The 17,956-nt window shown below is 48.1% G+C and overlaps 1 protein-coding gene across 1 annotated transcript; it reads left to right on the forward strand.

Annotated features, from left to right (window-relative positions):
* Nucleotides 1–10,559: 10,559 nt before the first annotated feature.
* On the forward strand, nucleotides 10,560–11,534 carry LOC147121449 (uncharacterized). The gene is given in 1 exon segment (XM_085977771.1): nucleotides 10,560–11,534. A coding segment is annotated over 1 exon segment (975 nt).
* The last annotated feature ends 6,422 nt before the right edge of the window (nucleotides 11,535–17,956 follow it).

Genomic DNA, 17,956 nt, shown 5'->3' on the forward strand with positions numbered 1-17,956 from the left:
GAGCGGGGGAGGAGCAGTCGAAGCTGTGCACTGATGAAAGGCAGTCATACTTTGGGTAGTCTCTGACTCCATTTTGTGTTCAGCATGTAGCCTCAACAATTAAACCTTTTCTGCTGAACCACTCCGAGTTCAGTATTTTTTGCTAGGAGTGCGTAGACTCCTACAGAACTACTTTTTACAGCTCCTGTATACTGTAGTACCGGCAGTGACCACACCAGTATATAAACCCTGACTAGGGATCTGTATAGTTAGTTTTAGAGTAACCCTCACCCAGTAAACACCTGTTGATTGTTCCCTGCAGTCTCTTGTCTCATTATTGAAGGAAACACAACATCAAGATACACGGATTTAACAGCTACCACAGGGAGTGATTGAAGCGAATAGTATAGATGCATTTAAGGGGAGGCTAGATAAGCATATGAGGGAGAAGAGAATAGAGGGTTATGCTGATAGGGTTAGATGAGGAAAGACGGGAGGAGGCTTGAGTGGAGCATAAATGCCAGCCTGGACTGGTTGGGCCAAATGGCCTGTTTCTGTGCTGTATATTCTATGTAATTCTGTGCAACTTTGATTGTCCCACACCCGCACAGGCTTAAAACGGGCACCTAAGGGAAAATATGGTGGGCAGCGCGTGATCATTTTGCGTCGGAAGTGCACCACTCACCATATTGGGCTGGGCTACTCCATAGGCATCCCGGGTGCCAATGGAAGTATTAAAAAGCCTAATTAAAATATTTGAATAAGCGGCCTATGCTTGTTGTCAGACCCTTTTGGGAGGTTGGTCTACCCTAGCGCCTGACTCATCACGTGATAAACTCGCTCAGCAAATCATGGAGCTAACAGACCGAAAGCTCCCTTCAGCAATGCTATTTAAAGGGCTCATCCCCTCTATACAGGTTAGTTGCTGGTTTGTCCTTTTAGGCTGCTGGTTAACTTCTGGGCTTTTTTGACTATTTTCTGCTTCCTACAACTGATGTTTGGCTTCTGGTAAGAAGTTTTGCTTGTGCTGCACTGCTTTTGTCTGCAACAGTCATGGTTGGTCTGGCAGGTCTGTTTTGGGGGCTGGAGGACGACAGGGAACTGCCAAGAAGACAGGAAAAGCAGGAGCAGCTGGGAGAAGAAGGAGGAGGAGGACACTACACAAGAGGCCTTGCCCACAGCGGATCATCAGGGAGCACTTCTCTCACCTTAGCTTCACTGAGAAACAATATGGTCACGATTTTGCTCACCATGGCGAGTTTGGGGTGGGCGACGCCGGTGGCGGGTCCCAACCGCGCTGCTGGCTCCATCCCGCTGTCCAAAATGATTTTCCGTTGATGGGGCTTGTTAAGCCCACCCGGCGCGTTACCCAGTCCAATTAGAGGAAGCGGACCCGATGACGTCATTTTACGATGTGTCATCAACCGGTTTCCTTAAAGAGACCATGGCCAACTTTATTTTGATATTTGTCAGTGTTCTACAGCATTGAAGTGCTGCAAACACTGACAATGACTGCACAGAGGTGCAAGGCTGCACCCAGGCTCTCCCATGACTCCCTCCATATGTTTATGGAAGGAGTCACAGTACGCAGGGCGGTTCTCTATCCTTTCAATGGGCAAAGACACCTCCCCAGAACACCAACACACCCTGGTTGCACATTGCAGAGGAGGGCATAAACAGGGATGTTGTCAGGAGGACCAGGCTGCAGTGGCACAAACCTTTCAATGATCTCATTAGATCACGAAACACTAGTACAAAGTCACGCTCACCTTCATCTTCCTGCGCCTCTCATCACAACCCCATTTCACAACCCACCCTTCACACTCACACTCATTCTAGTGCAATCATACCAACTAACAATACACAAGGGTAGCCACTTGGGTGCTTTATCCAATGTTTTTGTAAAGTTTCTGTTAATGTGCTGTCAAACATTGAAACCTTTACTTTCAACACTTTGCGTCCTTGGACAGATTTGTGTGCACCTTTGGAAGTGGTTTAGTGAGTTGCAGTGAATGGTGAGACATAACGGTACCCCCTGCAATGGTGGTATGAAAGGAATGGCTTGGACATTGTAGGGATGGTTTATGGTGTTGGTGTGGGGTGGTGCCAACCTGGCGCATCATGTGGCAGCCAGGGTGTACAGCATCAAGTGAAGTAAATCTGGCCATGGTGAGGCCATCCCTGGCCTCCCGAGCAGCAATGTGGTCGGGTGCTGATGCCCTCTGTCCTGTGCAGCATCAGGTGATTGCGGAGAAGGTTGGTGTTATTGTTAGTGCTGCTGTTGTGCCTGGTGCTGCTGGTGTTGGGGCTGATCGCGGTTTGATTCTGAGGACCAAGGTGAGACAGTATTAAGGGCACCCATGTTGATGGAATAGATGGCAGGTGAAGTACAGATGACAGAAGTATTCTGTCAATAGTGAGCGAGTTCTTCCAATGAGGTGATACTGGATGGAGAGTGGAAAGTGGAAAGGCTGCAGAATCTGTGCTGGAATTGGACTTTTAAACAGTTTGGGGGAAAAATTCAGTATCGCCCCGTTTGGGGCGCAATTATCAGCCGTGCGCAAAGTTTAGCACCAGGCGCTAATTATCGCCTCTGACGGCAAACTTGGCTTTTATCGCCCCTGGAGGTGATTGGAGCGCTAAACCAGGCGCTTCACAACTGTCTTAAGGTGCAAAGGCCGAGGAGCGAGGCGCTACCTCAGAGCACTGGCGAAGCTCATGTGATGTCAGTCAGCAATGGAACACAGACACAATGGCGCCAGCCAGTTCTTAAAGGGGAGGGTTGATCTTGCTCTTCATCCACACCCTGCTCATTGCAGCCTTGAATCTCGACCTGGAGAGACCTGTACATCAAATCTGCTGGAAAGAACAATGGAGAGACCCAGGGAAAGAGCTCAGAGTGCAGCCCCCACAGTCTCTTCGAAATCAATACAAGGAAGGGCAAATCAAAATGAACCTGCAAAGTGCTGCTCAGTACCCAAAACTCCTTCACACAGCGTTGAATCTCTCCAGAAGTCTCTCTCTCTCTCTCTCAGAATGCGTGGTGCAAAAATGTCACCAACAAAAAAAGGCAGGATGCAGTCGCCTTTAAATAGCGCTCCCCCAGTTCCTTTCTGATTGCAAAACGCTCCCCTCAACCTGTCGTTGCTAGCGGTAGGCGGTAAGGCAGGGGGCGCCACTCAATATCCAGTCTGGGGCGCTACTGGGGCACTGCACATTCGACTGATGTTGCGATCTGCCAATGCAGGAAATCATGGCAGTAGTGTTTAGCGCCGCCGCTGCAAGTCTAGTTAATTTCGCGAGCGGCGCTAACATCGCTGCGCCCGGGCGCTAGTTGCTTTGTACCCCATTAGCGCTCTCTTAAGGCGCTAACAGGAGGCGCAAACCAACTGAATTTTTCCCCCCTTGTGGCTGAGGAAAGTGATGATCTGTCAGGTGGGAGCTTTTACTGTACATTTGAAGCTGTCAGGTTGACAGCCATGGTCCCCAAACAGTGTGGTTCACGTGGCCATGAAGTTAAAGTGAAAAGGTAAGTTTAAGAAGCCTGTTAATTGTAAAGTCCGCGCCTCAATAATACACGGACTTCGGGAGAACAGTTAACAGGTACTTTACTGAACAAGAGGCAGCTTGAAACTGAAACTACAGAAGCCTGCTAGGGCCTTTTATACAGGGGTGGTCACTGCTGGTACTGCAGTCTAAGACCAGTTATTCCCTTAAAGGTACATACACAACAATTCCTCCCCTTTTAGATAAACAGTACATAACATTCATTTAACAACTAAATAATAACTAATTACAATTACAATTTTCTCAATAATAATATATACATCAACTGAAATAGTCATTTATAAGTTCAGTCTTTGAGGAGGCTTCCTGATCCGGACTGGATAGCGCCTTTCTCGAGTATCCTGTTCTGGCGGTGGAGTCAATTCTGGCTCATTGTCATTGGTTGGTTCGTCAGCTTCCAATACCCCTGCTTCTGAGGTAGATGCAATCTGTACTTCGGGCTCATTACCAGGTGCACATGCTTGTGGTACAGGTTTGGCTTGTTCCTGTGACTCTAGAATCTGGTCAGCATGGTGTCTCACGATGCTCTCTCCAATGTCCACTGTGTACATTAGTGGTCCCTGCTGTGTGCATATCGTGCCTGGCTGCCATTTTTCTGTGCGGTAATCGCGGACCAAGACTGGTTGCCCTATCTTGAAGCTCCTGGTTGGCTTCTCATTTATGTGCTGGAACTGCTTATCCTCAACATCTCGTCTTATGTTTGGTTTGAGCAAATCCAAGCGACATCTTAGTCTCCGGTTGAAAAACAGTATGGCTGGAGTTTGGTTGGTTAATGCATGTGTCGCATTCCGGTAAGCAAACAGGAAGTTATCCACCTTGTGTTGCAGTGGTATGTCATCATTAAACATTGCCTTGATGGCCTTTTTAAAGATCTGAACAAACCTCTCAGCCAATCCATTTGTGGCTGGATGATATGGGGCAGATGTGTAATGTTTCACCCCATTATTCTTCAGGAACCTCCGGAAGTCCTCAGACACAAACTGTGGGCCATTGTCGGAACAGATCTGTTCTGGCAACCCATTCCTGGCGAAGATGGTCCTTAGGACTGCAATAGTTTTCTCCGTGGTGGTGGAGGACATTTTAATGACCTCTGGCCATTTCGAATGAGCGTCCACAGCGATTAGAAACATTGAGTCCATAAATGGACCAGCGAAATCAATGTGTACCCGTTGCCATGGAGATGAGGGCCACTCCCATGGATGTAGCGGGGCCTGTGGTGGAGCGTTTTGGACCTTCTGGCATCCTGTGCATCTCTTGGTCATATCCTCGATTTCTTTATCGATTCCCGGCCACCACACAAACGCCCTGGCTAGGCGCTTCATTTTTACCCCTCCCAGATGACCCTCGTGAAGCTCATTGAGTACTCTATCTCTGAACTTGGGTGGAATTACCACTCGGGATCCACACATCAAGGTTCCCCGGCACACTGACAGCTGTTCTCTCCTTTGTGAGAATGCTGGCAACAGTGAGTCGCCATATGCTGACCATCCCTTCACTGTCAAATCATAGACCCGAGAGAGTGTCGGGTCATTTCGGGTTTCCTTCTCAATACTTGCGTTTGTAACAGGCAAACATTCGACTATGGTCGCATGGAATATCTCCACCGGGTCCGCCGTAGGCAACGGTAGGCGCGACAGCCCATCAGCGTTTCCATGTTGTTTCGTACCTTTGTACTCTATGTCATACTGATGTGCACCTAGAAAAAGTGACCATCTTTGCAGCCGTTGCGCCGTCATCACCGGAACGCCCTTCTTTGGGTTAAAAATTGAGACCAGGGGTTGATGATCAGTCAGTAGGGTGAATTTCTGCCTGTGCAGATAGTGATTGAACTTCTTCACCCCCCACACCAGGCTGAGGGCCTCCCTGTCAATCTGGGCGTAGTTACGCTCGGCTGAGGCTAGTGAGCGCAATGCAAAGGCTATTGGCCTCTCTGAACCGTCACGGAATTTGTGTGACAGCACCGCTCCAATGCTGTAAGGTGGCGCATCACATGCCAACCGAATCGGTAGTGTTGGGTTGTAGTGGGCCAATACTTCTTTTGAAGTGATTTGGCATTTACATTCCTGAAAGGCACGCTTACACTCATCACTCCATTTCCATGTTACACCAGTTTGAAGGAGGGCGTTCAGTGGGTGCAGAATTGTAGATAAATTCGGCAAGAACTTATGGTAGTAGTTCACCAACCCAAGGAACGACCTCAGTTGCCACACATTTTCTGGTGCTGGAGCCTTGACTACAGCCTTAATCTTGTCCGGCGACTTATGCAACCCTCCCTCATCAATCATGTGGCCTCAATACGAGATTTGTCTCCTGAAGAACTCGCATTTGGGACGGTTGGCTCGTAGCCCATATTCCTGCAATCTCATGAGCACCTGTTCCAGGTTGGCAAGTTGTTCATTGTCATTTTCGCCCGTAACCAGGATGTCGTCCAAATAACACTTGGTCCCCGGGATCCCTTGCAGGACTTGTTCCATTGCCCTCTGCCACATAGCCGGGGCCGATGCTACCCCAAATACCAGTCGATTGTACTGGTAAAGGCCTTTGTGAGTGTTTATCGTGAGGTATTTCCGAGATGCTTCTTCCACCTCCATTTGTAGATACGCTTGAGCCAGGTCAATCTTTGTAAAACGTTTCCCTCCAGATAGTGAGGCGAAAATATCTTCTATCCGCGGAAGCGGATACTGTACTGTGTGCAGGACTGGGTTCACAGTCACCTTGAAGTCCCCACAGATGCGAACCTTCCTTGGCTCCCCAGGCATGCTGCTCAATGCTTTCTTCATTACAGGAACGATGGGTGTGGCCCACTCGCTCCAATCCACCTTAGACAGCACCCCCGAATGCTCCAGACTCTCCAGTTCAGCTTCCACAGCTGGGCGTATCGCGTATGGCCTTGAAAAAATTTGGGGTTGCGTTATCCTCAATCTTTATGGTTGCCTTTACTCCTTTTAGAGTCCCAAGTCCTTGTTGGAACACCTCTTCCACGTCAGATAGAATTTGTGACTGACGTCCAGGTGCGACGTCATCATCTTTTTTGTCAGTCACAGTTAGTGCCAGAATGGAATGCCAATCCAATTGTAGTCTTCGGATCCATTCACGTCCCAATAATGGTGGTCCTCCATCTCGTAGTATATACAAGTATAGTTTCTGTGTTTCCTTTCCGTTATATTCAACTGGCACCCTTATTTTTCCTCTGGGGTAGACCTTTTGCCCCGTGTATGTCTTCAATACAATGGACGTGTCCTTTAAGGGTATGTGTGAGAATAGCCGCTCATAGTCTCGTCGATTCATGACAGTTAGGGCTGATCCTGTGTCCAATTCCATCTTCACTGGGGACCCTGCTATCATGAGGGTGACCCAAATGGTTCGGTGATCTTCTTTTGCGATCACGTTGTGTAATTTTAAACAACTTAGTCGCCTGCTCCCGGAGTCCTTATCACTCTCCTGATCTTCGGAACTACTATCTGTCAGTTTCTTTACTTTCCTGTACTGTTCCTTAGTAGTTCTTGTCGTGTTGGTCTTCTTTCCCGACCTGCAGACTCTTGCTATATGTCCCATTTTTCCGCATTGCCTGCATATTTTGTCTTTAAACCAGCAGTCCTTCTGCTCATGGGTTGTTCTGCCGCAGCGATAGCACTTTTCGGCTCCATACGCCATTTCGTTAGCGCTGTATTCTTGTGGTTTCTGTTGTATTTCCGCAGCTCCCCGTGCTGCTGCTTCGTAGGATACTGCCACGCTGAAAGCCTGTTCTAGCATCAGGTCCTTTTTTGAAAGTAGTTGTTTCTGGGTTCCTTCACTCTGGAGCCCGCAGACAAACTTATCCCGTAAGGTGTCTGCCAGTCCTGCTCCGAACTGGCAGTGCTTCGATAACTTGCGTAGTTCCGTAAGATAGTCAGCATTGCCCTCATCTTTGTGCTGGTTTCTTTTATGGAACTTGAATCTTTCTGCTATCAGCAGTGGTGTAGGGCTTAGGTGTTCCTGTAAGATATGAACAATCTCCTCAAAAGTTTTCTCCATTGGTTTAGCTGGGGTAATTAAATTCCGCAATAGGCCGTACGTATTCGCACCCATCAGATTTAATAATACCGACGCCCTCTTTCCATCGGCCACCTCACTTGCCTTGCAGTACACTTCCATTCTTTCTACATACGTGGTCCAGTCTTCTACCTCGTTGTCGAAAGCAGTGATACTGCCACTTTTCGGCATCTTGGGCGATTTTAAATGGCGCCTCCTGCGCTTTTGCTTCTTCCCCAATGGAATAAAATGGCGCACCCTGCGTTTTTGCTTCTTCCCCAACGGGATAAAATGGCGCCTCCCGCGCTTTTGCTTCTTCCCCTTACTGCCACGCTGCTCCTAGCGTTCTACAGGGTAATGGCGGCGACCCGCAGCTTCGGCGCATCTCGCTTTCCTTCCCCCCCCGTTTGGTTTCTCTCCGCTGTCCTGTTCTCGAGCACCGACCGCGCCCTGTGCGCTCCACCCTCTCTCTCTTGTTTTCTTTTCCCAGTGACGCTGCGCGGCCCGATTTGTAGAGCCGCTCGATCGAGTTTGAGCCCGCCACAGTCCGGAAGGGTCAGCGTGCTACCTGCTACCAGCACGATTCGCTGGAACCGCAGTCTCTCCCGCAATTCTCCAAACACCGATGGATTCTTTGGGCGGTTGCCCTCGGTCGACGCCCGTTGCTCAGACTACGACCTTCCAGGACCTTCCTTTCAGGCGAGATCCCCGTGAGATGATGCCACACTGCAGGTGAGTTCGAACTTACTCGTCGCCTCTTTAAAGTCCGCGCCTCAATAATACACGGACTTCGGGAGAACAGTTAACAGGTACTTTACTGAACAAGAGGCAGCTTGAAACTGAAACTACAGAAGCCTGCTAGGGCCTTTTATACAGGGGTGGTCACTGCCGGTACTGCAGTCTAAGACCAGTTATTCCCTTAAAGGTACATACACAACATTAATCATCTGTCAACTACATGTTAATGAGATTAATTGGGTCACCCGCCACTGCCTGTTGGGTCTGCTCAGTGCTGACAGACCCGACATTGGGAAAGGCGCGTGGTGGCGGGTTGACAGCAAGGTCCCGACCCGCTGTCAAAAAAACACCTACCCACCCAACCCGCCACTGATCCCACCTGCTGACCCCCCGCAAAATTCCGGCCTATGTATCAGGCACCTTTGCTTCACCAAGAAAACCATCACTGAGCTATGTCAACTGCTCCAGCCCCAACACGAACCTCGAACCAGGGCATGGACAGCACTGCCTGTGGCTGTCAAGATCACTGTGAACCTTAACTTTTGTGCCACAGCGTTGTCCTAGGCTGCAGCAGATGACATCAGGAGACCTCTCCCAGTTTGCTGTATCAGCGAGGTCACCGAGACTCTCTACACCAGGTGGAACAGTCACATTGCTTTCCCAATAGACAGATAGAAGCAGGTTGAGAAAACACCAGGCTTCACCTGCATTGCAGGTTCCCCCAGGGTGCAAGGTGTCATACACTGCACCAACATTGTCTTGCATGCTCCCCATCATCAGCCTAGCACCTTTCTGAATGGCAAGGGATTCCACTCCTTCAAATCCAGCTTGGTTGCATCCACAGACTACATTTTCTACATTAATACAGTGACTTCAGACGGTTTCCTTCATGACTTCGGCAAGAGTGCATCTCAACTTTAAGAGGTGCTGGCTGCCTTTAAGTGGCATCAGTCAAGCCCGATTTTACACCCCCATCCCCCAACAGGGACGCAACCAATGCATAGCATGGGCAGTGCTGCCTGCAGCCTGAGTCATTATAATGAGCTGGCAGCAACAATTTCACATGGTCCCTACGATCATGTGAACAGGTGCGTGCAGCAAGTGCCCAGCACCCGGGCATGATCCAATTTCTAGGCCGTTGATTTTTAAAGTTCAGTTTAGGGTAAATAATGGATACATGGAATGCCATTAGGGACCATGCATCCAAAGTGACATCGAGATGTTGGGCATGATTCAACGAAGTGGAACAAAGGTAGCGTAGTGGTAATGTCACTGGACGAGTAATCCAGAGGCCTGGACTAATGATCCGGAGATGTGAGCTCAAATCACCATGGCAACTGGGGAATTTAAATTCAGTTAATTAAATAAATCTAGAATTTAAAAAATGCTAGTATCAGTAATGGTGAACATGAAACTATCGGATTGTTGTAAAAACCCATTTGGTTCACTAATGTCCTTCAGGAAAGGAAAGCTGCTGTCCTTACCTGGTCTGGCCTATATGTGACTCCAAACCCACAGCAATGTGGTTCACTCTGAACTTCCCGCTGAAATGGCCAACAATTCACTCAGCTGTAAAAAACCACTACGAAAAACAATTAGAATAAAATCGGAGAGACTACCCAGCATCGACCTCAGTATCGGTTATGGATACGACAACGGCACACCCAGCCCAGTCGAACCTGAAAAGTCCTCCTCACCAACATCTGGGGACTTATGCCAAAATTGGGAGAGCTGTCCCACAGACTAGTCAAGCAACAGCCTGACATAGTCATACTCACAGAATCATACCTTTCAGCCAATGTCCCAAACTCCTCCATCGCCATCCCTGGGTATGCCCTGTCCCACCGGCAGGACAGACCCACCAAAGATGGCAGCACAGTGGTATACTGTCAGGAGGGAGTGGCCCTGGGAGTCCTCAGCATTGACTCCGGCCCCCATGAATTCTCACGTCTTCAGGTCAAGCATGGGCAAGCAAACCTCCTGCTGATTAGCACCTGCCGCCCTCCCTCAGCTGATGAATCAGTACTCCACCATGTTGAACACCACTTGGAAGAAGCACTGAGAGTAGCAAGGGCACAGAATGTACTCTGGGTGGGGGAACTTCAATGTCAATCACCAAGACTGGCTCAGCAGCACTACTACTGACTGAGCTGGCTGAGTACTGAAGGACATAACTGCCAATCTGGGCCTGCGACAGGTGGTGAGAGAACCAACACGAATGAAATACCTACTTGACCTCGTCCTCACCAAGCTACCTGTCGCAGATGCATCTGTCCATGACAGCATTGGTAGCACAGTCATTATGGACAAAGTACCGTCTTCACACTGAGGACACCCTCCATTGTGTTGTGTGGCACTACCACCGTGCTAAATGGGCTAGATTCAGAACAGATTTAACAGCTGAAAACCGAGCATCCATGAGGCGCTGTGGGCCATCAGCAGCAGCAGAATTGTATTCCACCAAAGTCTGTAACCTCATGGCCCGGCATAGCCCTCACTCTACCATTACCATTAAGCCAGGGGACCAACCCTGGTTCAATAAGGAGTGTAGAACAGCATGCCACGAGCAGCACCAGGAGTACCTAAAAATGCAGAGCCAACCTGCGGAAGCTGCAACACAGGACTACATGCATGCTAAAAAGCGGAAGCAACATGCTATAGACAGGGCTAAGCGATCCCACAATCAACAGACCAGATCAAAGCTCTGCAGTCCTGCCACATCCAGTCGTGAATGGTGGTGGACCATTAAACAACTAACTGGAGGTGGAGGCTCCATGAATATCCCCATCCTCAATGATGGTGGAGCCCAGCACGTGAGTGCAAAAGACAAGGCTGAAGCGTTTGCAACCATCTTCAGCTAGAAGTGTTGAGTGGATGATTCATTTTGGCCTCCACCTGAGGTCCCCACCAGCACAGAAGCCAGTCTTCAGCCAAGTCCATTCACTCCACATGATATCAAGAAACAGCTGAGCGCACTGGATACAGCAAAAGCTATGGGCCCCGAGAACATCCCGGCCATCGTGCTGACGACTTGTGCTCCTGAACTAGCCATGACTCTAGCCAAGCTGTTCCAGTACAGCTACAACACTGGCATCTATCCAACAATGTGGAAAACTGCCCAGGTATGTCCTGTCCACAAAAAGCAGGGCAAATCCAATCCAGCCAATTACCACCCCATCAGTCTACTCTCAATCATCAGCAAAGTGATGGAAGGTATCGTCGACAGTGCTATCAAGTAGCACTTACTCACCAATAACCTGCTCACTGATGCCCAGTTTGGGTTCTGCCAGAACCACTCCAGACCTCATTACAGCCTTGGTCCAAACATGGACAAAGGAGCTGAATTCCACAGGTGAGGTGAGAGTGACTGCCCTTGACATCAAGCTAGCATTTGACCGAGTGTGGCATCAATGAGCCCCAGGAAAACTAAAGTCAATAGGAATCAGGGGGATTCCTATTCAATATTCAGGAAAGATAGGCAAAAAGGAAAGGGAGGTGGGGTAGCATTAATGGGTAAAGAAGGGATTAACACAATTGTAATGAAGGATATTAGCTCTGATGAGGTGGAATCTGTATGGGTAGAATTGAGAAATACTAAGGGGAAAAAAACATTAGTGGGAGTGGTTTATAGACCTCCAAACAGTAAGGCGGAGGTTGGGGATGCCATTAAAAGAGAAATTAAAGAAGTGTGCAATAAGGGCACAGCAGTCATCATGGGTGACTTTAATCTACATATAGATTGAGCCAACCAAATGAGTAACAATACTGTGGAGGAGGAATTCCTGGAGTGTTTACAGGATGGTTTCCTGGACCAATATGTCAAGGAACCAACCAGAGATCAGGCCATCTTAGACTGGGTATTATGTAACGAGAAAGGATTAATTCGCAATCTTGTTGTAAGAGGCCCCTTGGGTCGGAGCGATCATAATATGATCGAACTCTTCATTAAGATGGAGAATGAAGTAGTTGACTCGGAGACTAGGGTCCTCAATTTAAATAAAGGAAACTATGATGGTCTGAGGAGCGAGTTGGGTAAGATTGATTGGGGAATGGCACTCAAAGGGTTGATGCTGGATAGGCAATGGCAAACATTCAAAGACCGAATGGATGAACTACAGAATTTGTTCATCCCATTTTGGCATAAAAATAAAACAAAAAGGTGACCCAACCGTGGCTAACAAGGGAAATTAGGGATAGCATAAGGTCCAAGGAGAGGGCATATAAATTGGCCAGAAAAAGCAATAATCCTGAGGATTGGGAGCAGTTTAGGATTGAACAAAGGAGGACAAATGGATTAATTAAGAAAGGGAAAATAGAATATGAGAGTAAGCTTGCAGAGAACATAAAAACTGACTGTAAAAGCTTTTATAGAATTGTGAAGAGAAAAAGATTGGTGAAGTCAAGCGTAGGTCCCTTGCAGTCAGAATCGGGGGAATTTATAATGGGGAACAAAGAAATGGCAGACCAACTAAATACATATTTTGGTTCTGTCTTCACAAAGGAGGACACAAATAACCTCCCAGAGATGGGAGTCTGATGAAAGGGTGGAACTGAAAGAAATCAGTATTTGTAGGGAAATGGTGTTAGGAAAATTGATGGGACTGAAGGCCAATAAATCCCCAGGGCCTGATAATCTACATCCCAGGGTACTTAAGGAAGCGGCCCTAGAAATAGTAGATGCATTGCTGGTCATCTTCCAGAACTCGATAGACTCTGGAACGGTACCCATGGATTGGCGGGTAGCTAATGTTACCCCACTATTCAAAAAAGGTGGTAGAGAATAGGCGGGGAATTATAGACCGGTAAGCTTGACATCGGTAGTGGGGAAAATGCTAGAGTCCATTATAAAATATGTAATAGCAGAGCACTTGGAAAGCAGTGACTGGATCGGACAAAGTCAACATGGATTTACAAAAGGTAAATCATGCTTGACTAATCTACTGGAATTTTTTGAGGATGTAACTGGTAAAATAGATAAGGGAGAACCAGTGGATGTGGTGTATTTGGACTTTCAGAAGGCTTTCGATAAGGTCCCGCATAAGAGATTAGCGTGCAAAATTAAGGCACACGGGATTGGGGGCAAGGTATTGACTTGGATAGAGAACTGGTTGGCGGACAGAAAGCAAAGAGTTGGAATAAACGGGTCATTTTCCGAGTGGCAGGCAGTGACTAGTGGGGTACCGCAAGGATCGGTCCTAGGACCCCAGCTGTTCTGGACGAGGGAATTGGATGTAATATCTCCAAATTTGCAGACGACACAAAGCTGGGTGGGAGGGTATGCTGTGAGGAGGATGTCGTGAAACTCCAGCATGATTTGGACAGGTTGGGTGATTGGGCAGAAACATGGCAAATGCACTATAATGTGGATAAATGTGAGGTTATCCACTTTGGTGGCAAAAACAGGAAGGCAGATTATTATTTGAATGGTAATAGATTGGGAGAAGGGGAAGTGCAAAGAGACCTGGGTGTTCTTGTACACCAGTCACTGAAGGTAAGCATGCAGGTGCAGCAGGTGGTTAAGAAGGCAAATGGTATGTTGGCCTTCGTAGCAAGAGGGTTCGAGTACAAGAACAAGGATGTCTTGCTGCAGTTGTACAGGGCCTTGGTGAGACCACACCTTGAGTATTGTGTGCAGTTTTGGTCACCTTACCTGAGGAAGGACGTTCTTGCCATGGAAGGAGTGCAGCGAAGATTCACCAGGCTGATACCTGGGATGGCAGGAATGACGTATGAGGAGAGATTGTGTCGATTGGGCTTATACTCACTGGAGTTTAGAAGATTGAGAGGGGATCTCATCGAAACCTATAAAATTCTGTCAGGCCTGGACAGACTAGATGCAGGAAGGATGTTTCTGATGGCCGGGGAATCCAGAACCAGGGGTCATAGTCTAAGGATAAGGGGTAAGCCATTTAGGACAGAAATGAGGAGGAATTTCTTCACCCAGAGAGTGGTGAACCTGTGGAATTCTCTGCCACAGAGGGCGGTGGAGGCCAGTTCATTTAGTATATTCAAGAAAGAGTTGGATATATTTCTTAAGGCTAAAGGGATCAAGGGATATGGGGAGAAGGCAGGGACCGGGTACTGAATTTGGATGATCAGCCATGATCTCATTGAATGGCGGAGCAGGCTTGAAGGGCCGAATGGCCTACTCCTGCTTCTATCTTCTATGTTTCTATGTTTCTATGTTTCTATGTAAAACTCTCCACTGGCTGGAGCCATACCTAGCACAAAGGAAGATGGTTGTGGTGGTTGGAGGTCAATCATCACAGCCCCAGGACATCGCAGCAGGAGTTCCTCAGGGCAGTGTCCTAGGCCCAACCATCTTCAGCTGCTTCATCAATGACCTTCCCTGCATCATAAGGTCAGAAGTGGGGATGTTTATTGATGACTGCACAGTGTTCAGTGCCATTCGCAACTCTTCAGATAAGGAAGCAGTCCATGCCTGCATGCAGGAAGACCTGACGACATTCAGGCTTGGGCTGATAAGTGGCAGGTAACATTCACGCTATACAAGTGCCAGGCAATGACTATCTCCAACAAGTGAATGTCTAACCACCGCCCCTTGACATTCAATGGCATTACCATTGCTGAATCCCCCACCATCAATATGCTGGGGGTCACCATTGACCAGAAACTTAACTGGACCAGCCACATAAATACTTCAGCTACAAGAGCAGGTCAGAGGCTGGGTATTCTGTGGTGAGTGTCTCACTTCCTGACTCCCCAAAGGATTTCCACCTTCTACAAGGCACAAGTCAGGAATGTGATGGAATACTCTCCATTTGCCTGGATGAGTTCAGCTCCAACAACATTCAAGAAGCTCGACACCATCCAAGACAAAACAGCCCGCTTGATTGGCACCCCATCCACCACCTTCAACATTCACTCCCTCCACCACCGGCGTACCGTGGCTGCGGTGTATGCCATCTATAAGATGCACTGCAGCAACTCGCCAAGGTTTCTTTGGCAGCACCTCCCAAACCCGCGACCTCTACCACCTAGAAGGAGAAGGGCAGCAGGCGTATGGGAACACCAGCACCTCCAAGTTCCCCTCCAAGTCACACACCACCCTGACTTGGAAATATATCGCCGATCCTTCATCGTCGCTGGGTCAAAATCCTGGAACTCCCTACCTAACAGCACTATGGGAGTACCTTCACCACACGGACTGCAGCGGTTCAAGAAAGCGGCTCACCACCACCTTCTCAAGGACAACTAGAGATGGGCAATAAATGCTGGCTTTGCCAGCGATGCCCAGATCCCATGAACAAATAAAACAAATACATTTTTCAAGGGCTTGGTGCTTTGAAATATGGAAGAAAACTATCAGAAGTTAACTTGTTTTCATTAAAGAAAAAGGATTGGGAAGGGACATGATCCAGATTTTTAAATGATGAGAGGAATGAATAATGTAAATGTAAGGTTATTCAATTCAGAGTGTGAGCACAAACCTAGAGCACTTGAACAGAAAATTAACAAGCCTCAAGCAAGGCAAGAGTTGCAGACATGTGGAATGGACTCCCAGATAAAGAAGTTAATGCTGTGTTGATTGACGCCTTTAAAAAATCTTTAGGAAGGGAACTGGACCGATATTTGATTAGGAATGGGGTAAGTTATGCTGCAGGGAACTATGGAAATATCATACCAGTTAAGGCAAAAAGTCTGGGATGTATAATGTAGGTCATAATGTTGAGCAGGTATTCTGGAGTCCTGCCTGAGATAAATTTGGTGAATAGGGAGAAAGTGTGCAAAGCGCTGTAACATCCATAAGGTTGGGTAGAGTTCAAAATAAAGTGGATTGAAGAAACAGGCTTGATATGAGCCAAAGTAGCCTTTTCTAGTAATATTGGCTCTCGTTCTGATAGGATCAGTTTTCATTTGAAGGGCGAGGTGGTTGGTGGGGGAGTTATTCTGGGACACCAGCAGGACAACCACTGACATCTGTTCAAATTCAGACACTAGTAGACCATTTATGATGTACAAAATTCAAATGAATACACTTTCAAAAAAAAACTTTTTATGTAGGTGATATTCGGTGATTAACTTAAACCCAGGACACCATGGGGTGAGGGGGGAATTCTCCTATTTGGGCGGAGATCCGCCTACCCCTTCGGACCTGACCCAACACTGACCCATTTTCCTTGGTCAGGGTTCATTCTGTACACACCGCGGAGTCCTGGTGGGAATCCCTCCATCAAGAGTGAGCCCCATGTGAGAGCAGAGCACCTTGTCGTTGCTGTAACAGGGATGCCACTGCAGCACTAGAAGAGTTGGGGAGGGAACTTAAAGGGACAGAAGCACCCAGAAGATGGCAGCAAGGCACCTGCTGAAGACTTCAGCTGAGATCGAGGCCTTTATGGCTGGGCCTGATTTGGAGGAAATGAGGCTGCTACAAGGTCCTCACCCCCCTTTGGGTGAAGCTGGAACCTTTATCACCAATTCCCAGAGCTTACCACCATCTTCCATATGGTGGCCTGGGGAAGTGGCAGTAAGTTGGACAGACGGGAGGGAAATCCCCATGGGACCCATGTCCCCAGCACCATTTGCACATGGTGGGCAGGTAGCAGGTCTCACCACCCAAACTTTCCTTCATACTCTGGCGCGATTCTGTCAGATTTCGGAGGAGAATTCCGACCCCCCCCCCATCCTTATGGGGGGATAAGTCATTCACAAGAAATTAGTGAGATACTGATCATGAGATAATGAAACCAAACCAACAGTGGCCAATTAATGTTGCAGCCTGGTGTACCCGAATACACCACCGTGCAAAAGTAAAAGAACATAAGAACATAAGAAATGAGAGCAGGAATAGGCCATATAGCCCCTCGAGCCTGCCCCGTCTTTCAATAAGATCATGGCTGATCATCGACCTCAACTCCACTTTCCTGCCCGATCTCGATATCCCTTGATTCCCCTAGAGTCCAAAAATCTATCTATCTCAGCCTTGAATATACTCAAAGACTCAGCATCCACAGCCCACTGGGCAGAGAATTATGTGAGCTGATGCTGCCAGTTTTCCTCTCCTTAAGGTCCTGATCTTGCTTCTTGGTCTGGTTGCTGGCAAGGAGTTGGAAGCGGTCGGGTACTTCCAGATAAGAAGGAAAAGACAAATTGCCAATGGGTCACCTTGGGCTGCTTTTCTGTACCTCCTAATGGTTGGTTACATAGAAACATAGAAGATAGGAGCGGGAGTAGGCCATTCGGCCCCTCGAGCCTGCTCCGCCATTCAATGAGATCATGGCTGATCATCCAAATTCAGTACCCTGTCCCTGCCTTCTCTCCATATCCCTTGATCCCTTTAGCCTTAAGAAATATATCTAACTCCTTCTTGAATGGCCCAGAAATTCATGTCGGGGGCTTCCCGCGGGTGCAAGCCCCCGACCTACACTTACCTAGCGCGCCAGCAGTTGAGGCCTGGGCCTGCGTGGATTTCCTCTCTGTGGCCCGGTCCAGCTCCCGGCGCGCTGTGCTTGCGTGATCCAGTGGCGTAGTTAGTGCGATGCGTCCGCTGGGATCGCGTGAGCCATGGGCAACCATTCGGAGGAGGAAAAGCCCATTCATGAGATTGACAGAAAGAACTGTCAAACTAATGAAAACTCCGGCCCCCTAAACAGTACTTAACCTTCAAATAAATATTTTAAAAAATCACACTTTTTAAATA

Source organism: Somniosus microcephalus, chromosome 3 (assembly GCF_052327205.1).
Source record: "Somniosus microcephalus isolate GS21.2 chromosome 3, FLI_Smic_1.0, whole genome shotgun sequence".
Lineage (NCBI taxonomy): Eukaryota > Metazoa > Chordata > Chondrichthyes > Squaliformes > Somniosidae > Somniosus > Somniosus microcephalus.